This window comes from Scleropages formosus, chromosome 2 (assembly GCF_900964775.1).
Source record: "Scleropages formosus chromosome 2, fSclFor1.1, whole genome shotgun sequence".
NCBI classification, from domain to species: Eukaryota; Metazoa; Chordata; class Actinopteri; order Osteoglossiformes; family Osteoglossidae; genus Scleropages; species Scleropages formosus.
In genome coordinates, this window is record NC_041807.1 from 13,875,229 (window position 1) to 13,897,916 (window position 22,688).

A 22,688-nucleotide genomic window follows, 5' to 3' on the forward strand; every position below is an offset into this window, starting at 1 on the left:
GTACACAGAATTGTAGTATGCTGTGAAGCTCATGTGTTGGTTGCAGGGATTTCATTAGCACAATAGTCGATCACTGTAGTTCACTCAGGGTTAGTGGTTTATGATATCTGAACTATTGCTTGAAGCAAATTTTACAAACTAAAGAATTTTTTCAATAGCATGCTTGAGTTTAAACGGCACTGGTACACTGATTCCAAGGGTTGCATTTTCTTAGTATGAATTAAATTGTAGCTGCTTCTTAGAATTTTATGGAAATGTTGAAATATTGTTGTGTTTTAGTTGAATGAATGAGGGAATTCTGTTAATTGATGTTTGGTACCTTGTCAAAAAGGCAATTTCTGAACTCAGGTTTTCCTTTGTGTACAACTCAGTATGCTTTAAAAAGAGATACTAGAGTTACACTTTGTCATGTTCTACTGAAAAAGTCCATTTGAACCGATTAATTTAAAGTTAATTTAAATTTTACTCTTTAAAAACACTAATATACATTAATGATACTGTTTTAGGATTGACTATTATAGTCGTTACATTTTAGCATTAATTTTGAAATGCACTTTAAAAATATTTGAAACCTTCGTCACATGGGGAAAAAAATTTAATTTACCTGTGCTTAATCTTGACAGTTGTTGATGAATTTACTGGAGGATTCTAAACGTATTTGAAAGTGAGTGTCAGTCATGTATTTTTAACAAATCGGTATAGTAAAATGGATATGTAGTGTATAACGATTCATACAGCAATAAATCTGACCATGAACGTGACTGTTTGTGTTTTGCTCCCACAACTGACTGCTTCGCCATGATTCAAATAGTTTGATAGTTTGCCAAGATCAAAATTGACATTGTTGGCGGTTCATTAGAACTCTCGCTCGTTGTTTAATTCGCCGGACTCAACGTTTTCGGAATCTGTAAAGTGCCAACATTTGCAGAGAACAGGAGGCGTTGTTTAATTCATCGCTGTAAATGCGCGCATCAGTGGCTGGCCAATGACGTGCGCCACTGTTGAGTCCTCGTGACTTTTCCGGAAGTGACGCGTGCTGTCTGAGCAGGTAGGGCTCTGTACCCTGGAAGACATGGAGGTTCGAAGATATTGTCGCCACTGACACGTTTATTTCACACAGACCCGAATCGCGATCTTTAGCCAGGACACCGACACCACACTGAGGAGAGAGAGGTAAGCGTTAGTCCAGCGGTCGGCTGGTAGATCAAAAAAAGAACTGAACTTAGCATGATGAAGCGTAATAACATAATGACGAGCTAGCAAGCAACAACACACACAGCAAGACCGCAAAACAACAAGAGACAGCGCTCGATGTTTGGGAAGCGAGGCAGGGTATCGAGTGCTCAGGAAACCTCGTGTCAGTACTTCAGCCGCTGGTGGTTTCCGCACTGAGTCAGTGGTCTTCTGTATTTTCTGGCTTCGCATGTTGTTGTAAAATAGTGGCGTTAACTTAAACTGCAGCATTTCTGTTTCTCTTGGCAGCTAAAAACCCGAAAATCCCAAGGCAGGAGAAGATGAGATAAGTGAGCGGAACTTGTTTGCTGTCGTCACTGCCATTTCTTTCGTCAAGCGGTTTGTCAGGAAGCTGAGGCGCGCGACTGTTGTATGACGTAATTGATCAGCGCAGCGCCGTCACGTGTGTGAGACACGCTGAGGTGCGTGATGAACATTTAACCCTAGTTCATACTAACTCTTGCTGTGTGTGTGCGCATATTATTAGCAGCTAGTGCCCATCTGGTCGGGGCTGAGCTCTCACATCCTGGAGGTGTTGGGTTCGAGTCCCGCTCTGGTACCCTGGATTAAGGCAGTTTTTTGAGATTAATAATAATTGCTTTATTTAAATTACTGTGCCTCCAGATAGAGCATCATTATTTAATGATTTTAGACACATGATATTAGTAGGAAGCCAGCTTGAGCAACCTGTGGTAATGACTCGGAGTAGACGGGTGTCAGTGTTGGGTTCTGAAGGTTAACCTGGGGTTCGTCTGAGGACCACAGCAGCGATGAGCTCATTGGGGTTTAGAAACGTGTTTGGGAGCTGCGAAGCCCCCTCGAACTTGTGTGTTTGGCGAACGGTCCTTATTGTGACCCGTGTCTGAGGGCAGGCCGCTTTCCTCTGAAGCGTTGCTTTCGCTGGCAGGCCTGCCTCCGTCCTTTTCTATATTTTAAGGAACGTCCGGGGCCGAACCTGCGTCCGTTTGAAGCGCTCCGGGGTAGCCGAGGCCGCCGCGTGCATTTGGAGAAGACTGCGTGGGTTCCAAGCCTCCCTTTGATCATCTCCAGTGAGCCTGATTTGAATGCTGGCCTCCTTTGCTCAGTGCAAACCGTGAGCCTGCAGCGAGGCGCGTGTGAATTTTGGACACGCGCTCTGCATTTTGAGCCAGTCAGGCGGCTGCCGTCTGGAATAATTTGAGGGAAAAGAGGCGTGCTTTTTTTTTTTTTTCCATTTCGCCTTCTCTTTGCTCTGTGTGATGAGAACTGTTCTGACTTGCACCTCAAAGGCTGTTCACTGGCCTACTTTTGGGAGGAAAGCAGTGAATCACCAAAAGGGTGGTGTACCTACGTTAAAAAGTACCACTGCTGGCCTCCAAACCTTCCGGCCCTCAATTGGAGACGGCACATGAACGGTGGCTGAGTGTGGTTTGTTAGCCAGTGATTCCCTTACGGACAGTGACTCACATCCCCTCTGTGAAGTGGTCAACATGAGCTCCTTTAGCCCCCTCTTTACTCGGCTGCGTCGTCCAAAGAGGCACTCGGGGTCGGGAGGGCGGGTCCTTATTACCAACAACCATCTGTCTGCATGATGCTGGAGGGGCCTGTTTCTCAACACTGAGAAACAGGGAAGTGCTTGTTTAATCGTTTGATCATCTACTGTAATTAATTTGTAACTGTCATTTTTTTTAACTCATTTTCTCATTTATTTGTTTATTTTATTTGGGTGGAACTGCACCTTGCGGTTATGTGTCATGTGTTAAGCTGCTGTGCATGTGAGCTTCCCTGCAGAAATGAGCAAAGTACCATCCATTCCTCTCCCATCTTAGAGCTTCCTAGTTAAAGTGATTTCCTCCAGTGACAGGCCCCACACACACGCACACTCGTGGCAACGTTGGTGCCGTTGAAGCATGACACAGGAGAGCAGGTTTTCACCTGTCGATTAAAGGTGATGTGAAATAGTTGTTCTAGATCTTAAAATGCCATCAACACAGGTTGTGTGTCCGTGTCTCTGCCTGCGCGTGAGCTCTGTCGGCTGTCCCAGGCGCTCGGTCCGAGAGTTGTATTGGACACGTGTCTGTGTCTCGCTTTGAGGCCTTGGTGATAGCAGTAGGAATGATGCACAGTTCACGTGTACATTCAGGGGATTGGAACTCATTTATGTCCATTACCAGCCTTAAGATGGACAGCTGCACTCAAGAGTTCCTCTTCTGCTGTGTAAGCATGGTGGCTTTGCAGTGTGGCTCTTTATTTGCCAATCCTTTGTTCCTGAGACCAGGTTGGACTCATTACCTGAGGGATATTTCATCCAACTACCTGTAGAGGACTATCGGTGCCATACCCTGTACCATATATTGTATAATCAGTATATACATTACTGAACTGCATTTGACAGTATTGTATGGAAGTATTAGTAGTAGTTAATCTCACTGCTGTCTGTTCTGTCAAAATTCATTCTATTGAACTCTGTAACATTACCTGACCTGGTCAATTTAGAGGAGGAGTCACGATTATGACTACAAAAGCTAAACTCAAAACATGGGTGAATATGATGAATTTCTCAAAAGCAGCCATGTGAGCAAAGAGAACGGAGGTTGCTGGTCACGCTGCCAGACGCTGGCTTGGCTCTTGTTCCATGCTTTCGACAACTTTTGGCTGCGCTTCACGTTTTTAAAGATCCGCTGGAAAAGTGAATTGACACATTTTAAGATTTTTCTTTATGGGAAGGCTCTTGGGTAAAGAGGGTGCACTGTACTGTAAAGAAGCTACCGGAGTCAATGGCGCTTAGTAGATAGTGCTTGGGCAGTGATTCTCAAAGTACCACTGTTTTAAGACAACAAGGCGACTGATGTACGCACTTCAGCACCATTCTGGCAACTCGGGCTCTTATGCACTCAGATATTGCAGAGTAGAGTGTTATTTTTTTGTTCCTCCCTTTGTGGAAGTGAATTGGTTTCTCTAAGAACCTTTGGCTCTGAGCCTGGACTGGTGGTGATGTGCTTACAGGCTGTTGTCTTTTTACTACTTCAGGTGACCCCATCGGACTGTCGGCTGAACCATGGAGTCCATGCTCAACAAGCTGAAGAGCACTGTCACCAAGGTGACCGCAGATGTCACCAGTGCTGTCATGGGCAACCCGGTGACCAGAGAGTTTGAAGTAGGACGGCACATAGCCAGTGGTGGCCCTGGTCTTTCCTGGAGGATCTACAACGGGACCAAGAAGTCCACCAAGCAGGTTGGTGAACTCGTCAGCTTGCGATTGCTGTTAACTACGGGCAGTAACTTCTTGACATTCCTGCCACGTCTACAGTTAAGCAGCTGCATGCTGCTGTCGTCATTCCTCCCGTTTCAAAAGATTATCGATTTCGTGTCCAGCGCTGGAGACAAACTGTGCTCGCTCAGCACTTTCATTTTCTGTCTTCTCTTCCAGGAGGTGGCAGTCTTCGTTTTTGACAAGAAGATTATCGACAAGTACCAGAAGTTTGACAAGGACCAGATTATTGATTCCCTCAAGAAAGGCGTTCAGCAGCTCACTCGCCTGCGACACCCGCGCCTGCTCACTGTGCAGCACCCCTTGGAGGAGTCACGGTGAGTAGCAGCCTCTCTGCTCCATGCCCTATTTAGGATCAGGATTGTCCTTCTCAGCTGATTTTTAGCCCCCCCCCCCACAGATCAACTTAGATTTGTCAGACTTTAGAAAGAGGAGAGTCCATCCAAGCGAGTAGCAGCACGTCTGATTTTCACACCACATTAATTCAGAGGCCCGAAAAATCTATTTTTGGCCAATGCCATCCTGAAAAATCTAACCGTGGTCTCGCCCCAGTTAAGTCTTGTCTGTTCTTCAGAATCTGGTGATTCTGGGACAGTTTCAATCGCAGACCATGCAGAAATGGTCCTGGAGAGCAGCAGCCTTTCTGTTGCTTACCAGTTGACTGTATCTCATCTCATTCTGTTTTGATCTCATAAAATTCTTTAATCATGCATATTGTCCTCATTATAATTAAATTCCAGCTTTAACATGTGTCCCTTGGTCTGTAGTGCTTCTCCAATGCAAAGAAAACGGAGTACTTATTGAGAGCCTTAATGTAAATGTAGTAATGGTGTTGATAAGAGCACTTATACATAAGTTATATTGTTCTTTGAAGCAGAAAATATGCACACTCTTCCTCTTGGATGATGGTGTTTGGAGGCATGCAAAGAAATGTTGTTAAAACTATATGTGATGACTGTCTCTCTGACCAGGGACTGCCTGGCATTCTGTACAGAGCCCGTGTTTGCCAGCCTTGCCAATGTTCTGGGCCAGTGGGACAACCTGCCCAGCCCGGTGCCCACAGACATCAAGGAGTACAAGCTGTATGATGTGGAGACCAAGTATGGGCTCCTGCAGGTAAGACAGCCCAGTGTGCAGTGGACACCGGTGGACAGGCAGGGAAAATGTGGATTGTAGACTCAGAGATTCGTTGTGTCACTGAGGCAGCATTGACTCGGAACCACTTCACAAAAACGTAATTTGTATTGAGTTGTTCTGGTAGATTCCCAGCTGTACAGAGGGATAAAATGGGAACAATGGAGAGTGCTCGGAGCAAAGCGGTGCTGTAATGAAGTGTATTGTAAAGCGAGGGACCTTTCAGGGAAGACCTGGTGCCTGGACATCTCTGGTGTGGCAAACGCGTCCGTGGAGTTTTGGCTCACCTGCCCTGACTCCGTAGGTGTCCGAGGGGCTCTCCTTCCTGCACAGTGGGGTCAAGATGGTGCACGGGAACCTAACCCCGGAGAATATCATCCTTAACAAGAGCGGGGCCTGGAAGATCATGGGCTTCGATTTCAGCATCTCCTCTGGAAACCCGTCCGAGCAGGAGGTGAGCACCAGTGCAGTGGGGAAATGTGGTTAAGGCAGTGTTGCATGACCCACAGTTTCAATTTTAGAGTTTGCTGTTATGGTTGGAGGGGGTGTGGTGGCGCAGTGGGTTGGACCGGGTCTGGGGTTCGAGTTGAAGCAGATTCAAATGATGTGTGTGTGCGTGTGTGTATTATGGTTTGGTTAGGTTTTCTTTTTTTCTTATTAAAAAATTAGCTGCTGTGTAACTGAATAATTGGTGCTGAATAATGTAACTTGATCGTCCTTGAAAAATTGCTGTTTGTCCACCAGCTCGTCGGTGCCGTCTCTCACCATGTGTGTGTTTGTTGACAAACCAGCCCAAGTACACGTGTAAGGAGTGGGACCCCAACCTCCCACCGCTGTGCCTGCCCAACCCGGAATACCTGGCCCCCGAGTACATCCTGTCTGTGAGCTGTGACTCTGCCTCAGACATGTACTCTCTGGGTGTGGTCATGCATGCTGTCTTTAATGAGGGAAAGCCCATATTCCAGGTCAACAAACAGGACATCTTCAAGAGCTTCAGCAGGCAGCTGGACCAGGTCTGGATTCTTACTTATAATGACATTATGGGGTGACTCCATGGCTCATCTGTGACTCCTTCCTGACTTCTTCCACGTGCCATTCTTGTACCTCCCCAGCTAAGTCGCCTCAGCCCGGCAGCCCTGACCCAAATCCCAGAAGATGTGCGAGACCATGTGAAGATGCTCCTGAGTGTCACGCCCACTGTTCGGCCTGATGCTGACCAAATGACCAAGGCAAGCATGGCTGCCTTCTCCTCCTCACTGTTACCCAGTGTATTTTCAGTTTATCCACTGTGTCCCTGAACGGTGCGGTTCTACAGAACTTGTTTGTGTGCATTGTATGCAGATTCCATTCTTCGATGACATGGGAGCAGTCACTCTGCAGTACTTTGACTCCCTGTTCCAAAGGGACAACCTGCAGAAGTCTCAGTTCTACAAAGGCCTTCCCAAGGTCTTGCCCAAGTTGCCTAAGGTGAGAACTGTGGTGTTATTCAGCAGCCAATATTACCTGTGATGCCGAAACACTTTGGGTGGTTTCTGTACAGTTTTCCTGAAAAGTTTTGTCAATTTTATGTTTTTTTTTTTTTAAAGCTCTTTTTGAAAATAAAAGCCCTGCTGATTGATAGTAGGGGGGCATGGTGGCACAGCAGGTTTGGCCAGGTCCTGCTCTCTGGTGGGTCTGGGGTTCGAGTCCTGCTTGGGGTGCCTTCCAATGGACTGGCATCCCGTCCGGGGTGTTTCCCCTCCCCCTCCAGCCTTTCGCCCTCTGTTGCTGGGTTAGGGTCCGGTTTGCCACGACTCCGATCAGAACAAGCGGTTTCAGACTGTGTGTGTGAGATTGACAGTACCTCTGATTCAGAAGGAGCAGATTACCCAGAATCCTCTGTTTCCTGTTAGCGTGTGGTTGTGTTCCGCATCCTGCCTGCGCTGACCTCCGAGTTTGTGAACCCGGACATGGTTCCGTTTGTGTTACCCAACGTGCTGCTGATCGCTGAGGAGTGCACCAAAGACGAGTACCAGCGCCTCATCCTACCCGAACTCATACCCGTTTTCAAGCAGCAGGAGCCCGTCCAGGTACCCCTCCCCGCACTCACACACCTATGTGTAGAAATCCCCGTCCTTTCCCTATTTTTACAACTACTGTAGCTGTGCACCACTGTTGAGTACGTTAAGTAAAAAAAAATTCAGTTTTTTTATATTGTGCTTATTGTTATTTACATTTCATTAGTCCTTCATATGGTATTCATCTTTTTACTGTACTGCGTATTACACGTTATTGCATCATTTGATATTTTATTCCTGTGATATGTCCTGCTGTAGAAGTTTCTGGAAGAGACTTGATAAATTTTCACTAAAGTTTACGTGCAGTTCCAACGCCACATTTTAATGGAATGAGTTGGTCAGCAAGAAAGAGGAAGTGTCTGCTTGAGAGAGAATTTTCATCACAACCTGGATGGTTGTGTGTTGATACTGAGCTGGAAAAGTGCTGAAGGGTGTGTAAGAGTTCCGGTTAAGGGCAACTTTGAGAAAAGCGTGTGTGGGTGCACGTCGGTATAGCTCAATCTTGTTTTTTCCCCTGTCTGTTTCTCTTTCATGCTGGCAGGCCAGCAACATGGTGAGTGTGGTGTTTCTAAGTGTCCTCTTGTGAGTTTATTTTGTTGGACCATATTGGAGAGGTAGTGACCTGCTGCTCTCTCTGAGCTCCAGTGCGATTCCTCACTCTGGACTGTTGTTACCCGATGCTGACTGCTGGCGTTGAGTGACTCCTCTTCCGCAGCTAAGCGACTCCTGTCTCCCCCGTCAGATATTGCTCATCTTCCTACAAAAGATGGACCTGCTACTAACAAAGACTCCAGCCGAAGACATCAAGAACAGCGTGCTGCCTATGGTCTACAGGGCCCTGGAGGCACCATCCATCCAGATACAGGTACAAAGGCGGGATACTGAGGTCGCCATGGAGACCAACTGATATCCTGATCACAGGGTGTCTGGACGCCCTGCGCTGCTGAAGATGACGCAGTAAACGGGGGAGCTCTGGTCTCAGTCCAGCCGTAGATGTTTGTCTTCACTGTGGGATTAGGGGTGTTTTTTTTTTTTTTTTTGCCTGCAGTTGATACATGTTGTCACATTTTCTCCTCATATGCAGGAACTGTGCCTAAACATCATTCCAACCTTTGCAAACCTTATTGATTACCCATCAATGAAGAATTCACTGATACCACGTGTCAAAACAGCCTGCCTACAAACCTCTTCCCTGGCGGTGAGCCTCTTTTTTTCCCCTCAAGGAACTTCTCTCTCTCTCTCTCTCTCTCTCTCTCTCTCTCTCTCTCTCTCTCTCTCTCTCTCTGCCTGTGGCCGTTGTGCCTCTGTAGCACCGGTGGTGCTGTTCTGTCCTCTAACCAGATTTCCACGTGCTTAATCAAACTGTACGAATGCGACAAAAACGTAAATATATGTGTATTGTGTGCTTTGTGCAGAGCGCTTCATCTCCTGAAGATTTCCTAATGACATTGACATGGAGCTGCTAACGTAATCTGGGTGTTTACTGAGCGGACTGGGTGGCCGGTGACATGAGTGGCGCTGTAGTAAAGCAAGACTTGATTCTGCTCTCTCGACGCTCCGTTCTGTCTGGCGCACAGACAAGACTCCGCTGCCAACTCGGGACACCTTGAATTATGCCTTAGAAATGCCTTTAAATAGGCGATGATTGATTGATGTGCAACCTGTGTCGGCTGATGAGATCTCTAATTTGTCAGGAGGTCTGAGCTGAACTCACACATGGAACTTGTATATCTATGTCTAGAAGATCTCATTCTCCCTGTACATCCAACCACATGCATGGCAGTCTGCCTCCTGTCTATACGTTTGTGCTTCGTACCCTTTAACCGGACCTGTCTCTGCACTCCATCTTCCAGCGAACACCAGAACTGAGCATTAGCAAACTCTAGGACAGTGTGCTCCACATACCAGCTGGTCGACGCACATTCATGAGGTTTACCCTTAAATCTCTTCACTTGTGTCCTGGCCGACAGGTGCGAGTGAATTCCCTGGTGTGTTTGGGGAAGATCCTGGAGTATCTTGACAAATGGTTCGTCATCGATGAAATCCTTCCTTTCCTGCAGCAGATTCCATCAAGGGAGCCGGCTGTACTCATGGGAATCCTGGGTAAGGCTCACAGTTTCCTTTGCTGTCTTTTATAAGTGGTGATTTACTGAGGAGCAGGTAGCGTAGCGATTAGGAATATTTTCTTGAAATGGCCTGGGTTTGAAGCCCACCTCCTGCAGTAGTACCCTTGAGCAAAGTATTTGAATTAATACAGTAAAATTAGCATTGTGTACACAGTTTAGTTGCTTTGGAGAGAAGCATCACCTAAGTAAATCAATATATCGTAACAGTGCTATTGTTAATTGTTTGTTCTTTAGTGCCTTTATTACTATATTTTTAAAAAGGATGGGTTTGTATTCCTGGATCCGGTCTCTCTTTCTCAAGGAGACCTCAGTGAGGTCCCTTTTAAGACATTAAATCAGCGGTGATGTACCCTACCTTCTTCCTTGCGTGTGACAAAAATATTTAGACCAGTGCTCTCACTCGACAGGGATCTACAAGTGCACCTTCACCCACAAGAAGCTGGGAATTCCTAAAGAGCACCTGGCTGGGAAAAGTTTACCCCACCTGGTCTCCCTGAGCATTGACAACAATCTCAACCTCAACCAGGTGACTCCCTCTCTCTTGTCCACACACACCATATGGAATACCAGTGCCTAAACAGCTGCGTGCGTGTTGTTTTTTTCCAGTTTAACTCTTTCATGGCTGTGATCCGAGACATGCTGAGTCGCATGGAGGCAGAACACAAGACCAAACTAGAGCAGCTGCATATCATGCAGGAGCAGCAGAGGTTTTCAGCTTTTCTACTCTTTCCCCTCCTCACTCCTGGGATCTGTGTGTCTGGGATAATTTTATTATGTAAACTCCATACTCATTAACCCCTGCCTAACCGATTTTTTTTTTTTTTTTTTTTTTTTTTTTTTTTTTTTTTTTAGGAGTCTGAATATTTCCAACCAGCTGAACCAGTCGGAGGAGACCAAAAGCACCTCAAGCCCCGGCAATGAGGTGAAGTCGATTCCTGGGCAGCTACGGGTGGAAAGTGAGACCGTTTTGTGTGTGTTTAATGTGTACAGTAAGATGTAAGGACCCTATCTGTTTCCCACACAGATTGACAACATTTTTGGAGGAAACAATGAACTGAATGGAAAGGAGAATGGATCTTCCAGTATGGCCTCTCAACCATCCAGAGTAAGGTCCCTCTCTGCTGCTCATCTCTGCTCCTCTTTTCCTCCTTCCCTTTTTTTCTCCTGCTCTGGCTCTTGTGTGTAGCATCACCTCCATCACCATCATAACCTCTTTCACCTCCATCACCCACATTACCAGCTTGTCCTGGCTCCCCTGTATAGAAACAAGTTTTTCCCCCCAGGTTTCTTTGACAATGGAGGAAAAGCAGCGTTTAGCTCGAGAGCAGGAGCAGGCAGCCAAACTGAGAAGTCAGCAGCCCTTGGCACCTCAGACCGTGAAGCTGACCCCCAACACCACCACACAGGTATGACCCCTAGAGGCTCTCGCAGGGCTCGGAGAGGCAGGCCTTGAGTGGACTGCTGTGGCTTTGCAAGATCGGCAGCTTTGACCACTGGTTTCCTTTGTCCCTTACAGACAAAGGACCTGACCAGCAGTCTAATGACCAACATGACATCCCTGAGCAACCTGTCCCTGAGCTCAGGTCCCCGGCCAGGGCTTGGGCAGGGCGGGGCAGTGTCTGCTGGGTTTGCCTCAGGGCCCCTCATGGGCAGTATGGGATCCATGGGCACCGTGAGCAATGGGTTCAACTCGGGAATGAACCTGGCATCAGCAGGCATACGCCCATCTGGGCCAGGGGTGTATGGAGGAATGGCTACCACTACCAGCACACCCAACTTCACCTCCCTCACTCAGAACCAGGGCCTGAGTCAACCGAACAAGGCCTCTGACATGTCCACCTTAGACTCCCTGTTTGGTCCCCAAAAGCCCAAAGTCAGCCTGAATCAAATGGTATCCAAGTCTGCCCCAGTGACTGGTCCTGTTGCACCCAGCCCCTGGGTCAACCAGTTTGGGGCACAACCAGCCCCCCAGGTCAACCCCATGGCCATGGCAGGGGCTTCAGGGGGCTTTGGCATGCAGGCCAACCCCTTCTTCAGTCCACAGAACTTCTCCCAGTCCATTACCACGCCCATGGCCACACCAGCTGCGAACACAGGTGTACTCAGACAGAGTGCCTCTGTCAACAATGACCTGAAGGACCTCTTTGGATAGAAGCCCAGTAAAATGACCTAGTCATGGTCAAAGAGGGCAGGAGACCAAAAACAAATCCTTAGGTGAATGGGTCTGTGATCTCATTGACTGCTTTTTAAAACAGTTTGCTTTCAGTTTTTGTTTCCAGTCGGGCTAGGGGATTTTGGTGTGTATGTATACACTCTGCAGCAAAAGTATTGTGGTGTCTGGACTTTCTAACTAAGAGGTGGAGTTTGTCACACCATCAAGCTTTCAATGGGATTGAGTGTGTACACCCAGACAATCCACAATTGGAAGAAACAATGGAATGGTAGGGTGGTGTGTGTGTGTGTGTGTGTGTGTGTGTGTGTGTGTGTTTCTGAGGGAATGAGAAGAGTGATGGACTGTTTGCTGTCAAGTAATATGCATTGCCCTTGGCAGACGAAGTAGACTGTATTTATTGTATTTTGAAAAGTTGAACGACAGTTTGTGATGGAGAATGTATTTTCCTACGTTGATCTTATCTTTGTAGACCTCATCTTTGTGCACTCTTCTGTATTGCCGCACACTTCGCTGTCTGGATGGTAGCTTCGTCTGTGTGTCGTAATATAAGCCTTAACCGTAGCTATGTTTGTTTTTAACCTCTATGCGTCAGTCATTTGTGCACTAATCTGTCACTTATGTCTTTCCTCCGTCACGCGTCTTAACTGGACAGGAATTTTTGTTTTAAAAAATTATAATAAAACTACAAATTCAGATGTGTGTGTGATTTTAAAAGATTAAACTGTCCAGTCAACATACTGTAACTACAAAAGGGTATAGAGGTAATCATTTAGTTGATCATAAAATAATTTGTGTATAATAATCACATCCAAAAAAAGTAAGATGCATATGGGCCTCCAGAGCGAAGCCTTTATAGTATGGGACCCTTGTTTTGTAAAACTTGCCATTTATACTGAGTGAAAGGCCTTAAGAGATGATTGCAATAATTCACTGGGATCAGAGAAGCCTGCTGTGCTCTTGTTTGCTGCTCTTTGTTTTCTGCTCTATTTTTTTTTCTCGGTTATTTGGTTTGTGGTGGTTATTTGCTGGATCGTGAGATTAATCTCCCACACAAGATCTGTGTTTTTTCAACGAGACTTATCCAAATGGTGCTGTCCCAGGTGATTCTCACCAGTAGGGGGCAGTTTGTCCCCTCGACTGCAGTGTCTGTTCCTTCTGGTGCCGAGTATGGGGCCAGGCGGTACCCCTTTGAGACCTATCTGGGTGGAGATCCTCCTGTTCTCTTCTCTTCGGCACTTCGGGGGTGGCCGTATTAACCGGATTTCTAAGGTGGGAAAAACAGAGGAGGCAAGGGAACCTTTGAGCCCTCCGAGCCCATGGGGCCTGCGGTTCTTTTCCTGTCATGTGACACAGCTGCATTTCCTGTCACGTGGCACGGCTGATGTGCATTTGAACATAGAAAACGAAAACCCTATTCTTGTACCAGAGTTCTGAGCCTTTGTACATTAGATGATAATGTACAGCGTGGCATCCTTGTGATTTGTATCGTGTTGTCAGAAAGATTGCTCACTCGTAAAATATGTAAATATATAAAATACACATTATAATATTCTCTACTGTAGTTGTGGCTTTCTTTGTGTCTAACATTTTCACAAGTGTGGGAACAGGTTTGGTACAGTTCTGCACTCCTTTATTCAATTTGCAGATACTTTGCTCCAATGAGACTCATGATCACTACTTATTCCACAGCCACTACAGTGCAAGACGTACGACAGTGACCATGATCATTATTATAAAATATATGTAAAAGCCATAGTGACATAATCATAAGCATGAAAATGGGGGAGGATTTATTTTATTGTACCGCTTGCCTAGCAGTATGATGTGATTCAATAAAATTCATAGTATTTATGGTAGGTATATATTTTATAAATGTTCTTATGGGCTGCACATTGAACACCCCTATAACATAATCATTAATCGTTTATCTATTTATAGGGCAATCGGGCAACGCAATGAGACACTGTACAGTACACCCACTGCAGGATATTTTAGATTTTTCAAATGACCTCAAACATGTCTCTGGACTGTGGGGTGAATCTCATGCAAACTCTATGCATGCTGCTCAGGATTTTAACCAATTGCACAGAAGTTATGAAACGCCAGCATTTTCTGCTCTGCCTCTAGCTGAAGCTCTAAGAGGTGAGTAACACGCTCAGGTTTTGGATGTTGCAAAAAGCATGTATAGTAAACGCTACATTTTCCTTCACGCTGTTTTATTTATTCTGATAATGAAAAATATTAACTGCATTACAATTTTTTGTTACACCATTACAAATGTAGTTGTGCGGACTTCTCAATTAGAGAGGGTCTATGTTGCCGACTTTAGTGTACTACGGTAAACCCAGTAAAAACAATCACAAAGCAAAACCCAAAATGGCCTGCTTGGTTAGCACCTAACTTGCTTGTCCATGAGTCATTTCACACCGTCATCGCATCATTTCCCTTCACCGCTCTGGGGTATTGGGTCTGAGTTACAGAGAGGCAGTGAGCAGAACACGGTGAAAACGGTACGCTAGTAACTCAAACACACAAAAGGCTTCGATCCCAGTTCATGTGCTTTGGCAGTAAGGAAAAAACTGATCTATACTGTCTCGCTTGATCAAATCCCCCTTTGAAAATAAATCCTTTAAACATCTTCTGCAGTCAATGATATCACATCTGATGTGCAAAATGCTGGCACACTGCATATGTCTATACCTATGTATATAAAAACCCCTATGAAATATAAAGTCTGTCAAATCAATCATCTTACTGACTAATATTATAAGACATACATTTTTAACAGTTTAAAAGAGAACGAATAAAGAGGCAGTGCATGTAGGCAAAGGCAGTCGATCATGAACGTTCTCCTTCCTAGAAGAAAATTCTTAGTCGCTGTCAAGTGTTCTCAGCATGACGTCGACGGGGTGCCGGGTCCGCGTGCCTAAAGCGATGCATCGTGGGGAGCGCCTCATTGCAGGATCCTTCTGACCTGGCGAGATGTGCTGGTTGTCAAGTTTGTTTGGGTCATATCTGTGCGGAAAAATAAACAGGTTTGCAAATCTCAAGGTAACAAGGTGCATGAAATCGTAATCGGGGCACCAGGGGAACGATCTCTGCGTTATACGCTGTTTCCGAAAGCAGTGGCACCTGTTCTCGCTACGCACTGAAGGACACGGGGCCATGACCTTGACTTGTCTCTCGGGGATGATGAATCATTTTCTATATACAATATGCTGCTGAGGGGGGGGGTGCGGCGGCGCAGTGGGTTTGGCCGGGTCCCGCTCCCTGGTCGGCCTGGGGTTCGAGTCCTGCCTGGAGTGCCTTGCGAGGGCCAGGTGTCCCATCCTGAGTATGTCCCCTCCCCCTCCAGCCATGCACCCTGTGCTGCTGGGTTAGGCTCCAGCTTGCCATAACCCTGATTGGGACAAGTGGTTTCAGACAGTGTGTGTGTGTGTGTGTGTGTGTGCGTGCGTGTGCGCTGCTGATGTTGAAGTTCATTTTCCTTACTCCGGTACATCCTCACAGGACATCTCAGCTGTGCACAGGCACTGTGATACATTTATTTTGGGAATGTAAAAACACCGGGTGCGGGAACGGTGTTAATTACAATATTGAAAGTTGATTCCCCCCCCCCCCTCTATTTTTCTGTTAAATTGCAACCCAAATTATGCTTCCGATGAAATTATGAAATGGATTGTTCTGTGATTGTTCTGATTTACACACACACACACACATTTTCAGAACCGCTTGTCCCATACGGGGTCGCAGGGAACCGGAGCCTACCCGGCAACACAGGGCGTAAGGCCGGAGGGGGAGGGGACACACCCAGGACGGGACACCAGGACGCCAGTCCGTCGCAAGGTACCCCAAGTGGGACTCGAACCCCAGATCCACCAGAGAGCAGGACTGCAGTCCAACCCACTGTGCCACCACGCCCCCCCTTCTGTTCTGATTTACTTGACAAGGAAATGTATTTCAGCGCTACGGTCCTCACCAGAAGTTCCTTCTGCAAATTTATTGGATGAGCCAAATTTTTTACTTTCTTCTCCTTGAAAAATTACCATCTGATCTGCACGATGACTCTAGTGAATTCTGGAATGTCTGGACCCCCTTCTGGAACTTTCTGCATGGTGCTACATGATCATAACATAAACTGTTGTAACCTTCTCGCCCTTGTGTTATACCTATGGATGAACTCTCAGCTTTCTCGGTGTGCTGTTCATGCTCTCGCTACTGTGACCCAAGTGCTGTTCTGTTGTCGATTTAAAAACAAAATAATAAAATAAATAAATTGCAGGACTTCACCTGAAAAGTTCAGCCTGTAGCGAAAGCTGCTCACAGAGAAATCCATGGATCCAGTGGGATTCTGCTGGTACTTGGCTTCCATGTCGCTGCTGCAGACGGAGCACTCCGTGTTGGTGCCCTGCTGCTGAAAAAAAGCACAGCATCTATGATCAGCGGTAGAAAACAATCCATGGCACAGCAGCTGTGGCCAAAACAGAAGGGGGGATGAGGAGAGAGACCTCTGCTGGGTGCCCTGCTCAACAGCGATCGCTGCTCCGCCCTACTGCCGCGACCATGACCGCACTGACTGCAGCGCTGTACTGACCGCTACCCTCTGTTATCAAGACCGTACACCCATGACAGCTCCATCCCTGGTCACGCGATCCTCTGTACTCACACCTCCTTTTCCATCACTTCTCATCCATTTGAAAGGGAAGCGCTCACCCTGCGTTTGAAGGTGTACCAGTTGCCTGGGCTGCCCTCGAACTGCCAAACGGGAGTCCTGGGCTGCGAGGACACACTGAGCGCCTGCATGGTGGAAATCAAGCTGCAGACCAAGGAAAAAGACAAGTGAAAACGAGAGGAGTTTTCACCGAGAGAAACCAGAGGGGAAACGCATGGGATGTTGTGAACGCGGTCTTTCTTTCGGCTGCGTTTGCCGCATTTGGGAGAAGCGGCAGAAGCGTTCAGGGCTGAAGCTCAGTCATCCGACCTGTGACGAAAGGCTGTTTCTGAGCTGCTCGGCCCTCGGAGGGACTCGCACTCACCCTGTGAACTCTGGCCGCCGCACCACCTTCCTCTTGTGCCCGGTCAGCAGGTTCTCCTGACACATGTCTGCGCGCCCACACAAACACAAACCAATGAAAGCAAATGCATGTAGTACCAACTCACCCTGGATGTCCCAACAATGTCTTTACACACTTCTGATGGGAAGGAATAAACAACTGCATTGTGTCTAATTTACATTTATTTATTTAGCAGATGCTTTTCTCCAAAGCGACTTCCAATGAACTCTATGTAGTGTCATCAACTCACACACCTTATTCACCAAGGTGACTTACACTGGATAGATACACTACTTACAATGGGTCACTCATCCGTACATCAGTGGAACACACTCTCTCTGTCACTCACACACTATGGGTGATCCTGAACAGCATGTCTTTAGAGTGTGGGAGGAAACCAGAGCACCCAAAGACTTACACTGCTAGGTACACTACTTACAATGGGTCACTCATCCGTACATCGGTGGAACACACTCTCTCTGTCACTCACACACTATGGGTGATCCTGAAGAGCATGTCTTTAGAGTGTGGGAGGAAACCAGAGCACCCAAAGACTTACACTGCTAGATACACTACTTACAATGGGTCACTCATCCGTACATCGGTGGAACACACTCTCTCTGACACTCACACACTACGGGGGAACCTGAACAGCATGTCTTTGGACTGTGGGAGGAAACCAGAGCACCCGGAGGAAACCCATGCAGACACGGGGAGAACACGCAAACTCCACACAGACTGAGCGGGGATCAAATCCACGTTCTCTTGCCACACCCAGGCGCTATGAGACAGCAGCGCTACTCGCTGTGCCACCGTACCACCCAATTTACCTTTTACATTTACATTTTACATTTACTCCCTTAGCTGACACTTTCCTTTACAGGAACTTACAATGTTAACTTACGTACAACTATTGACTCGTTTTTAGGGTAAGTACCCTTCTCAAGGTATTTATAACAGTAGGTGAGTTCCAAACCCACAACCTCTGGATCTTACAGCAACAGCTCTAGATACTATGCAGTGAGCAGCTTCCTGATGTGAGCTCAGTACAGCCTGGGGCAGGTGTGATCGAACTGCGTTTTGTATTACGTCACAGCCAGGAAGGTGTGCCTGCTTCCTGAAGCTGGTCACGAGACTTTCTGGAAAGTATCGTTCTCGTGCCAAAGTCTGGTGATCCCGTTTTCTCGTACCTTTGAATGCGATCGTGTAGTTCGTTGCGTCTATGCTGAAGCTGAAGATGCCTGTCCGGCTCTTCTGAAACTCCTTCTCTATGTGGGCACTCTTGACAGGGCTGCGCTTGCCCTTGGAATCCTGGGAGGAATAAAACCATTGCCACTCTGTCAGCACAACAAAAGAATTAATTTCCAACTTTTTAAATGTAAAGAAAATCCAAATTCACTCAAGTAGGTCAATTATTACCTTCCTTAATTACACCCCTTAACTCCTCCAAGTCATTTTCCTGCCATTTTCATATGCATCTGGTTCCTAGTTTGATCCACAGGGCTCCCACGCATTCTCCTCAATGCTTCCGAGGGTAAATACGTACATTGCTGCTTACCTCACCGCTCAAATCTCCATAATCCGTTATTTCTTCAAATGGAATTTAAAGGTCTTATTTTTGCCACATTTTGCAGCTACAGCTATTCGGATCCGTCATGTCTGATTATCTCCGATAAGTGTGTTTATTTCCGGCTTTTCCTAAACATAACGTTCCTTGTTTTTTTGACAGGCGTCACACGGCGCTTCTTTTACAACGCTTTCAACTTTTGGTCTCGGTCTCATTGAAACGAGGGCTGTCGCTCTTCTTCGGCTTCATACCATATCGGCGCGGAAAAGACGCGTTAGGTGTTGGGGGACGTAAGACACTTGCGATGGAACTTAGAGGAGTTGCACAAAATTATTCTCCTTTGCCTTCTTCTGCGTAATGGAAATATCAAGGTTGCACTGATCCCCCCCCCCCCTTCAACTTACCGCGTCTCCAAACTTGGCCCAGCCACGGTCCCCTCTGTAGTACCACATCCACGTCACTTTATCCGAGTTCCGGCGCCGGATCCTCAGCGAATCTGTCTTTCGGACCTTCATCTTGTCGAAGTCGATGCTGATCGCCCTGCAGGAGAAACGATGCCATTCAGTCGCACCCCGCGCTGGCCGCGCGTGCAGTCCGCTCGCATCCGCGGCTGCTCTTACCCATACGTGGTGTTGTAAAGCGTCATCCCCTTGGTGTTTGGTCTACTGTACTGAGCCTCGATGATGTGGTCGTTGGCAACGTCCATCCAGCCGCTGCCATCATTGAGCTGCCATCGGTAAGGTCCCTGAAAGTGTGAATCCCCATCTGGGGCGAGGCAGGAGAGACAACGGAGTGCACGTACTTTGTTACCGTGTTTGCTCACACACCTTCTGAGTTACGGCCACAAGCGCGCGGCCAGAATGCGCACCCCACCCGACGTGGATCCATACCGCTGGAGGATGACCTCCTCCTTCTCCTCCTTCTCCTCCTCCCCTGTCTCCAGCCACCGGTCCTCCTCTCGTCCGCGGAGGCCTCGGACCCAGATTCTGCGGCGTGTCTCAGCCTGCAGCTGGAGCCGTAGCGACACTCGCCCACGAGGAAGTACTTGCAGACGTGCAGGTTGCGGCACTTGGGCCCGTACTTGCAGTGTCCCTTGTTATAATACTGACAAAGCTGTGCGGGCGAAACCAAACAACACCTTACACGGTAACCAGTGACCTGCACGGTCCATTTATAGAACCGGATGTTTCATAAAGCGACTGCGGTCAAAGGTTCGGTGGCAGAACCTCGGATGGACAATAAACCCAAGAATGAAACCTGGTAATACATTATTATTATTATCATTATTATGGAAGTCACCTGTCTGCGAGAGGCAGAAAAACAAGATGCCCTACTGCGGCGCGGCTCAGCCTCACTGCAGGATGACTCGTCCGTATCGCTGAAGTTACCGTCCTCAGAGCTGGAGCTCTCCTGGAGTTCACAAGGGTCTGGGGGGTGTGGGGGAGGAGAAGTGAACGACGGTACACCGAAAGCGACAGCTATGCTGCGCCATGTCTGTGGAGATGAGCGGGAAGCCTGGAGATACACAGATTCCTTCAGCGGACGCCCCTCTCCAAAGCAACAAACAGCGGTTAAGGGGCATGTAGCCCACACCTTTACCCAAGGTGACTTACAGCGCTAGATACACTGCGCTGGACGGCCTTCGCCGTAAAACAGCGTAATACACTCATTGACACTAAGGGCGGTTTAGAATCACCCGTCCGCCTGCCTTTGGACTGTGGGATGAAACACACACAAATACAGGGATCAAGCTCCACGCAGGCGGAGGTAGATTTGAACCCACGCCCAAAGGGAGGGGCACCGCTGTATTCCCAGCTCTGATGGTTTCATTTTTGATTTGTGAATGATCTGCACTCTTTTACCGCATTAAAGCGGATAACCAAAAGGCTACCGGCAGGCCTTCGCACCTTGAGCTCCGGGGCCGCAAAACACGGGCTGTCATTTACCAGCAGTTCCTTTAACGCGACTCGACATGGTCCGCTGACACAATGTTCGACTCCATTTAACACGGAACAATTTCTGATTAAATACAGAGTCTCTAATAACTTCAATATCTAATAATTTCTACCGTAACAATTAGAATTAGATTTTCTAATAATTTCTGTCTAATCATTTATACTGTAACAATTATTAGAATTTGATTTTCTAATCATTTCTATGTCTAATAATTTCTACCGTAACAATTATTAGAATTAGAACGAGTGGAATTTGTAATAATTTCCATGTCTAATAATTTCTACTGTAACAATTATTAGAATTTGATTTTCTAATAATTTATATGTATAATAATTTCCACTGTAGCAATTATTAGAATTTGATTTTCTAAGAATTTCATGTTACAGTAGAAATTATTAGACATAGAAATTATTACAAATTCCACTCACTCTAGTAATAATACTAATAATGTAAAACACCTTGGGTGTTGTCATGTTGCAGCAGAGGTGATAAGACATCCAAATTATTCTTTCTAACAGGAGGTGCCCTGTGGGATGAAAGGAAGGCATTAAAGAAACGACACAGATTTATTTTATTACCTGGTGATGCGATTTATGAAGCGAATCGCGGTAAAGGACACACGCGCCGATATGAGATGAGCAACAGGACAAGTATGAAACATTATGGATTTCAAAGTACGCGACTCACCGTGTGCGCGAGGATAGTTGGAGGCCATGGTGCCGCAGTGTGTGTGTGGGTGTGTGTGTGTATTTGCCTTCTGTTCTTCTGGCTGCGATGCTTTCAGTTTCTGTTCCGACTTTCTGCGAAGCAGGAGTTCGGCAGGGAAGGGGCGGGGCTGGGGTCGAAACCGACAGCAGCACGAGATCCGGGCTAACGGGTGGGACCTGGAGCCATAGGTTGTGCGTTCGAGTCCCACGAGAGCTGCTGCGGCTCTGTCTTTGAAAGCGGTGCCTAAAACGAACCTCTACCAAGAGGTTTCCAGCGAAACGAGTCAAATGGAACACCTGAAACCGCTTGTCCCGGCATACAGTGAGCCAGAGCCTAACCCGGCAACACAGGGCATAAGGCTGGAGGGGACACACCCAGGGCGAGACACCAGTCCATCGCAAGGCACCCCAGGCAGGACTCGAACCCCACACCCCCCGGAAAGCAGGACCCCGTCAAACCCACTGCGCCACTTCAATGGAACTTCTCTTCTCAAAATTTGTTCGCCGCCTCAATGAAGTGACAGAAGATTGTGGTTTCTAGTCCCACTGTTGCGGAGGAGACGCTCCATGTGCTGCTCGACACATGCACGGACGCTAGAGGACAATATAAGACCAGGAGAAAGGAGCCTGGAGCCGCGTATTGAAAGCAACGCGCACACGTACACATTCAGGATGTCCTCCATTCAACTAACTGGGTGGCGGAGGGTTCCGATCCTTCCGAATATCCGTTAAAACCAGACGTCCCTAAAACAGCCTCTATAAGAAACCAGAAGCCCATTAAAGAACAACTATGAATATATATATATATATATATCCTCTATATTCAAAACCACCTGTTTTTACACAAATTTCACTTTATATATTACACATCATGCAGTAGAAAAAAAATAATAATAATAATGTATTAAAGACTGGAGTCATTTTACTCTTTATACACTAATCTGACTCATTTTTTCCATTCAAACCCCAACCCAAGTCCATTAATTCGTGGGTTTATTGTCCATCAGAGGGCGAACAGCAGATCTGCGGGTTCGAATCCAGCTCAGCCTCTGTGTGGTTTGCATGTTCTCCTCGTGTTCCTCATACAGTCCAAAAACATTGCTCAGGTGTGTTGGTGACCCTAAACTGGCTGCAGTGTGTGTGTCTATATGTGTAGAAGGTACTAGGGTCAGCTGGAAGGGTACAAGTTGGAGTTGCTTCCTTTGGACCCAAAGGTCATGGGTTTGATCCCCAGTTCTGGCTGTAGTACCCTTCAGTAAGGTAAATTGCTTCAGTAAAAATGACCCAGCTGTATGAATGGGTAAAGAATTGGAAGTTGCTGTGAGCAGAGGGTTCATGACAGGTGTCTATGGACCAGCAGACAGACGGTGGGTCTCAATCTAGGAGAAGTTGGGTTGAAAAGGATGTTTAGGTTACAGTTGGGCAGTGGAT

At 46.9% G+C, this 22,688-nt stretch overlaps 2 protein-coding genes across 6 annotated transcripts; one reads left to right on the forward strand and one right to left on the reverse strand.

Annotated features, from left to right (window-relative positions):
• The first annotated feature begins 1,045 nt into the window (after window positions 1-1,045).
• scyl2 (SCY1 like pseudokinase 2) lies at window positions 1,046-13,505 on the forward strand. Of its 5 annotated transcripts, XM_018747606.2 has the most exons (20): window positions 1,046-1,173; window positions 1,483-1,523; window positions 4,243-4,447; window positions 4,643-4,800; window positions 5,455-5,599; window positions 5,922-6,071; window positions 6,409-6,630; window positions 6,730-6,846; window positions 6,959-7,084; window positions 7,510-7,686; window positions 8,216-8,227; window positions 8,390-8,539; window positions 8,759-8,872; window positions 9,645-9,777; window positions 10,208-10,326; window positions 10,407-10,507; window positions 10,653-10,722; window positions 10,825-10,905; window positions 11,084-11,206; window positions 11,317-13,505. In XM_018747606.2, the coding sequence occupies exons 3-20, from the start codon at window positions 4,271-4,273 to the stop codon at window positions 11,950-11,952; spliced, it is 2,811 nt and encodes a 936-aa protein (XP_018603122.2). In that variant the 5' UTR covers window positions 1,046-1,173; window positions 1,483-1,523; window positions 4,243-4,270; the 3' UTR covers window positions 11,953-13,505. The 5 variants fall into 5 exon arrangements, with proteins under 5 accessions (XP_018603122.2, XP_018603121.2, XP_018603125.1 ...); XM_018747605.2 differs by lacking the exon at window positions 1,483-1,523; XM_018747609.2 differs by lacking the exon at window positions 1,483-1,523 and having other exon boundaries at window positions 8,417-8,539.
• Window positions 13,506-14,869: 1,364 nt separating this feature from the next.
• LOC108931390 (protein mono-ADP-ribosyltransferase PARP12-like) lies at window positions 14,870-21,265 on the reverse strand. The gene is made up of 10 exons (XM_018747142.2): window positions 21,238-21,265; window positions 19,894-20,021; window positions 19,485-19,707; window positions 19,215-19,359; window positions 18,999-19,134; window positions 18,218-18,338; window positions 17,010-17,076; window positions 16,687-16,789; window positions 16,264-16,387; window positions 14,870-14,988 (listed from the first exon to the last, which is right to left on the reverse strand). Exons 1-10 carry the CDS (start codon window positions 21,263-21,265, stop codon window positions 14,927-14,929), a joined length of 1,137 nt encoding a protein of 378 aa, XP_018602658.2. The 3' UTR covers window positions 14,870-14,926.
• Between the last annotated feature and the right edge of the window lie 1,423 nt (window positions 21,266-22,688).

Bases quoted from the DNA above. Each gene is read 5' to 3' on its own strand.
- scyl2 (XM_018747606.2), top strand. From the start codon at position 4,271: ATGGAGTCCATGCTCAACAAGCTGAAGAGCACTGTCACCAAGGTGACC. The intron at 9,778-10,207 runs GTAAGGCTCACA...CTCACTCGACAG, and splicing joins TGTACTCATGGGAATCCTGG to GGATCTACAAGTGCACCTTC. The intron at 11,207-11,316 runs GTATGACCCCTA...TGTCCCTTACAG, and splicing joins CCCCCAACACCACCACACAG to ACAAAGGACCTGACCAGCAG.
- LOC108931390 (XM_018747142.2), bottom strand. From the start codon at position 21,265: ATGGCCTCCAACTATCCTCGCGCACACG. The intron at 19,135-19,214 runs GTAAGAGCAGCC...TTTCTCCTGCAG, and splicing joins CTTTACAACACCACGTATGG to GGCGATCAGCATCGACTTCG. The intron at 17,077-18,217 runs GTACGAGAAAAC...GTGGGCGCGCAG, and splicing joins CTACACGATCGCATTCAAAG to ACATGTGTCAGGAGAACCTG.